General features: G+C 33.9%; 1 protein-coding gene across 1 annotated transcript in view; it reads left to right on the forward strand.

Moving 5' to 3' along the window:
- LOC146730196 (fas apoptotic inhibitory molecule 1-like) overlaps nt 1-6267 on the forward strand; it is a 31593-nt gene extending 25326 nt beyond the window's left edge. The window contains exons 3-4 of the mRNA XM_085494526.1: nt 2701-4230; nt 4583-6267. Coding sequence (XP_085350652.1) covers nt 4222-4230; nt 4583-4741 — 168 coding nt within the window. The 5' untranslated portion in view covers nt 2701-4221 and the 3' untranslated portion in view covers nt 4742-6267. The remainder of the gene's footprint in view (nt 1-2700; nt 4231-4582) is intronic.
- Nucleotides 6268-6651: the final 384 nt, after the last annotated feature.

The following is a 6651-nucleotide window of genomic DNA, read 5'->3' on the forward strand; positions in this document are numbered from 1 at the left end:
ATAATTAATTTTCAGCATTTGATATAAGTACTAATCATCACATTTCAATGAAACTTGGTACAATAGATGTCATATGACACTGCACAGACCTGATAGTTTTTATGGTAATATCAGTACATATTAATTACCTAATTTGCATAATTAATTAATTTTCAGCATTTGATATAAGTAGTGAGCATTACATTTCAATGAAACTTGGTACTTACATACTCAAGGACTATGCAGAGATTGTTTCCGATAAATATTTGCGCATATTAATCACCTAATTTGCATAATGATTAGTCAATTTTCGGTTTTTCCACTGATATCTCAAGTACTAATCATCACATTTCAATGAAACTTGGTACATAGATGTCATATGACACTGCACAGACCTGATAGTTTTATGGTAATATCAGTACATATTAATTACCTAATTTGCATAATTAATTAATTTTCAGCATTTGATGTAAGTACTAATCATCACATTTCAATGAAACTTGGTACATAGATGTCATATGACACTGCACAGACCTGATAGTTTTTATGGTAATATCAGTACATATTAATTACCTAATTTGCATAATTAATTAATTTTTCAGCATTTGATATAAGTAGTGAGCATTACATTTCAATGAAACTTGGTACTTACATACTCGAGGACTATGCAGAGATTGATTGTTTCTGATAAATATTTGTGCATATTAATCACCTAATTTGCATAATTAGTTAATTTTCAGCTTTTGCACGGGTATCTCAATTACTAATCATCGCATTTCAATGAAACTTGGTACATAGATCCTTTAGGACTATGCAAAGACCTGATTAGTTTTAGGGCAAATAATTGTGCATATTAATAAATAATTTGCATAATTAATTTTCAGCTTTTCTACTGATATCTAAAGTACTAATCATCACATTTCAATGAATCTAGAATTATGCAGACCCAATGAGTTTCTGGTAAATATTTGTGCATATTAGTCACCTAATTTGCATAATTAACCAACTTTCACACTGATATCTCGGGTACTGTACGACAATAGACAGACCTGGATAATTGTGGGTTAAAACCTGTACATATTAATTACCTAATTTGCATAATTAACCAATTTTAAGCTTTCACACTGATATCTAAAGTACTAATTATTCCATTTCAATGAAACTTAGTACAAAGATGCTCTAGGACAATGTACAAACCTAATTAGTTTGGGGTAAAAATCTGTTCATATTAATTCCCTAATAAGCATAATAATTCATAATTTTTTGGTTCTAATCACATTTCCATTAAACTTGGAAACATAGATTTTCTGTTACATTGCGCAGACCTCATTAGTTTTACACTCAAATCTGTTCATATTAATTTTCTGATTTGCATAATTAGTTTTCAAGCTAAGTAATTTTGAATTATATTTAATGTGTCTCCAATACTCTCAGCACATGGGAGTTCTTTCTAAGCTTTCTTTGATTGTACTATGTTTTTATTACAGACTTGGATTGGACCATACATTATTAGCCAAAATATTAAACATGAGTAGTGGTAGATGAATATTACACCGCACGATATCCCTCAAATCGGAAGGCACATTTATTGCTCAAGTTACTGTTCCTATTAAGTTAAGCCATGGAGCAAAAAAGAAAATATGGTTAAGCTGAATACCATGCTTCATGTGGAATGTATAGACCGTGATGTCAGCATTAACTACTGGATGCACAGTGGAAACCACTGGGGCAACGCCACGCTGACCGGCGTCTCCTGCCTGGTAAAAAAAACATGCGGGACGGGCTGCAGGGTTTTAAGCCATCGTAGATGTTTTCGAAACGAAAATTAGCGAATAGGTTTTGTTTCGAGCCACTTAAAATGTCCTGTGTGTATTTTTGGTTGGTACTCATTGCGTGCGACGTGCCCCAGATAGTGTCAATTTATACGTAGTAACAAATGAGACGCGATGGGGATTACTTTGAATTTGATGTACCGAGAAGTACGTCTGCCGTAAATTATTAATATTTGTTATGGTACTGAGCTGTACGATAGTTGTAATTTTACCATGTCGATTTTCGGGATATACAAACCAATCAAAAAGATTGTGATATACGTAACTGAAAATAAATAAATATAATATTTATTGACACACATATTGATATTAAGATAGTGGTTTGAATTTTAGATATTTAGATTGTGATTGTTTGTCAGAAATTTACATAGTTGTTCTTGCTACTTCACGTTTTCCGTGTTAACTAAATTTCTAAAATATTTTTAAATGCCCTATAAGTTTATTTTGGGCATTTATTTGTTTACTATTTTTGTTGCATTTCATTTTCCCCAATGTTTTATGAAATATTTCAGTTTTCTTTTTAATGTTGCAATTTTGTGTAGACTTTTTATGCATATTTTAAGTAGGCTTATTGTAGGTATACGATGTCTATGTGTGTAGATGACTACTGGTGGCTCCTTATTTAATAGATTATTCATAATTTGTTTATCATTTTCAAATATTCCTGAATATTACATCATGATCCCTATTCCCTCAGCACACGGGAGTTCTTTCAAAGCTTTCTTTGATTGTACTATGTTTTTATTACAGACTTGTATTGGACCCTAAATTATTAGCCAAAATATTAAACATGAGTAGTGGTAGATGCTGGTCTAGTTAGCTTAATAATCTGGTACCTGGTGTTGTCTGGCTGAAAAGGCTTAATTTTTGTACTATGTTTTTATTACAGACTTGGATTGGACCCTAAATTATTAGCCAAAATATCAAACATGAGTAGTAGTATATGCTGGTCTAGTGAGCTTTATAATCTGGTACCTGGTGTTGTCTTGCTGATAAGGCTTAATTTTGTACTATGTTTATATTACAGACTTGGTTTGGACCCTAAATTATTAGCCAAGATATTAAACATGAGTAGTGGTAGATGCTGGTCTAGTTAGCTTTATAATCTGGTACCTGGTGTTGTCTTGCTGATAAGGCTTAATTTTGTACTATGTTTATATTACAGACTTGGATTGGACCCTAAATTATTAGCCAAGATATTAAACATGAGTAGTGGTAGATGCTGGTCTAGTTAGCTTTATAATCTGGTACCTGGTGTTGTCTGGCTGATAAGGCTTAATTTTGTACTATGTTTATATTACAGACTTGGATTGGATTGGACCCTAAATTATTAGCCAAAATATCAAACATGAGTAGTGGTATATGCTGGTCTAGTTAGCTTTATAATCTGGTACCTGGTGTTGTCTTGCTGATAAGGCTTAATTTTGTACTATGTTTATATTACAGACTTGGTTTGGACCCTAAATTATTAGCCAAAATATCAAACATGAGTAGTGGTATATGCTGGTCTAGTTATCTTTATAATCTGGTACCTGGTGTTGTCTTGCTGATAAGGCTTAATTTTGTATTATGTTTTTATTACAGACTTGGATTGGACCCTAAATTATTAGCCAAGATATTAAACATGAGTAGTGGTAGATACTGGTCTAGTTAGCTTTATAATCTGGTACCTGGTGTTGTCTGGCTGATAAGGCTTAATTTTGTACTATGTTTATATTACAGACTTGGTTTGGACCCTAAATTATTAGCCAAAATATCAAACATGAGTAGTGGTATATGCTGGTCTAGTTAGCTTTATAATCTGGTACCTGGTGTTGTCTGGCTGATAAGGCTTAATTTTTGTACTATGTTTTTATTACAGACTTGGATTGGACCCTAAATTATTAGCCAAGATATTAAACATGAGTAGTGGTAGATACTGGTCTAGTTAGCTTTATAATCTGGTACCTGGTGTTGTCTGGCTGATAAGGCTTAATTTTGTACTATGTTTATATTACAGACTTGGTTTGGACCCTAAATTATTAGCCAAAATATCAAACATGAGTAGTGGTATATGCTGGTCTAGTTAGCTTTATAATCTGGTACCTGGTGTTGTCTGGCTGATAAGGCTTAATTTTATACTATGTTTATATTACAGACTTGGATTGGACCCTAAATTATTAGCCAAAATATCAAACATGAGTAGTGGTAGATGCTGGTCTAGTTAGCTTTATAATCTGGTACCTGGTGTTGTCTGGCTGATAAGGCTTAATTTTGTACTATGTTTATATTACAGACTTGGATTGGACCCTATATTATTAGCCAAAATATCAAACATGAGTAGTGGTCTAGTGAAGTTTATTATCCAGTTCCTGGTGTACTTGCAGTACCATCCAGTAATAACTATCAAGGTGGTTTTGGAACCGCTCTCATGACGAAGGTAAAATATTCTGTTTTTGCACCAATAGTGTTTTTGCACCTGTCTGCCTGTCAATTTAGCCAGCCACCTGTCGACACGGGTGACGACGTGGGTCGACACGGGTGACGACGTGGGTCGACACGGGTGACGACGTGGGTCGACACGGGTGACGACGTGGGTCGACACGGGTGACGACGTGGGTCGACACGGGTGACGACGTGGGTCGACACGGGTGACATCGTGGGTCGACACGGGTGATGTGAGTGATGCCATAGGTTGATATGAACGTCATAGGTTGATATGAGTGACTTCATAGGCTCATATTATCCATGAAACAAAGGTGAAATTATTCTTTCATTTTTTTTATTTCTAGGGTAAATTTGTGGACGACGGAACAGAAACTTATTTCAAAGTATGTGATCCTGCGTGTTATATAAAAGCGGTTAGCAGCGGTGAAAGACATGATTGGATCGTACACACACTCTTTGTAGATGGAAACAAAATATATGAATCAAGGGAAGAATCAGGCTGACCACCCCTATTTATATAATAGTCTAGTCCAAGAATTCTATTTCCTGTTGATTATAATACATATCCTTATACCTGAATTGATGAGATGTATGACCTTTAACCTCCAACATCCTGGCATTTTGTGACTTGCATTTTTATAATAGGTTATAACCAAGAGTTGTTAAGGTGTTAACCATTAGAATCTGGGTAGGGGAGGGGGGTGGAATAACTTGCACATGGACAAATTCTGTCTTGAAAAAAAAAAACTTGCCCAGTTTCCTTCCCTCCCATAGTTTCTAATGATTCACCCCCTTAGCTCTGTGAAATGTGAATTCATCTCCATGACTTGCCAAACTGTCATGGCAACACTGCATCTGGTGATGATTAGCAAAACATATTTTTAGAGAGTTGCTATAAGCCTGGTGTGTATTTAGGGGAAAGCTTGCAAGGCCACACCAACAAATTATCTTGTTCATCTGATTTTTCTTTTGAAAAGCTTGGGACAACTAGTGTACTGTGAAATACTTAATTGTATCTGGAGTAAATTTTGCTGAAGACATTTTGTGTGTTTTGTATGGATTTTATACGAGTTGAATGTAAAATATACGAAAAACAGTATATTCGCTGCATTTTATTTTCCTTCAGCAAAAATAGCAAAAATTAATTCCAAGCGAAAATAAAGTATTTTTTGTTTATTGCCAAAAAGTTTAAATGTTTATACTCATCTTGGATGTTTTTCAAAAAATGTAAAAAAAAAAAAAATATTGCAAACATATTTCAGACAGTTTTTAATCAGTAGTGAACATTTGCTATGAATGTGGTTTATTCCTGTGATTTTTTGGCACACAAAAATAAAATCCAAAAATGTTATCTTGCCGGTGTGAGTGGTTCTGTTATTTTTTTTTCGTCTGTCGTACTCCAGCCATGTTACATTTAAATGAACTGTTAATAGCACAGCTTGCATGACATATGTATAGACCAATTTTATTTGTCTTGATGAATATTGTTCAGACACAATGATAATGTGAAGTGTAATTTCTTTTGATTAGATCCATTGTAATGTGGTGGAATAATATGTACAACTGGTTTGCTCTTACATGGAACCCAAGCTGATTCTTTTGGGGAATGATATCACAAATTCAAGAATTTTGTTGAGCTGATTGTCAACCATAGTCCAGTTATTCACTTGTAATCTACCAAATGTCATTAGTAAACTGCACTGTTCTCTTCTGTACAGATTCAAAGATGGCCTATCACAAATACCATTTACTTTCAAACTGCTTTACTTTTATTAGGGTTTTTATAGGCGTATGCAGTAACTTTTTGACAAACATCAGTAATTCTCACCCAAAGATAAAATTATGACGTTGTTTGTTGCAGTTATTAAATATACATGCATGTGTTCTGTTTACTCAAACTTATGGACGTTGTCATAGCAATTGCTGATCAGTGAAAACATTTATCATCAGACATTTGTATGCTGATTGGCTTAAGTTTTACTTTTTGATGGAATAAAATAAAGATGATAGAGCTTTCTGTATTACTTTACATGTTACCGTATTCTATGGACAAACCAATGGGCAATTCTGGTCTAACAAAAAAGGGAGTACAGCCTCTACATTCTAGTGGTATAGCGGATATTGTCTGAGAGTAAATCCAATTTGTTGTACCAGTAGTTGTGTCCAATATTTAATTTACCCATTTTTAATAAAAAGGTCTGAGATATAAACAGTGCCCTTTAAAATGAAATCTAAATAACATCCACTCTTGTTATCAATGAGAATGTTGGCATTATTCCAAATTATATTGTTAGCAACTGTTTGAACTGGTTGCTGGCAATGTAATTTCCACCAACTGCACAATAGACTGTGATAGAAAGAAGGTAAAATAACAGGTAGTAGCTCAATTGTATAAGTCATCTGAAGATTACAC

Source organism: Saccoglossus kowalevskii, chromosome 20, assembly GCF_978046115.1.
Source record: "Saccoglossus kowalevskii chromosome 20, keSacKowa6.1, whole genome shotgun sequence".
NCBI lineage: Eukaryota > Metazoa > Hemichordata > Enteropneusta > Harrimaniidae > Saccoglossus > Saccoglossus kowalevskii.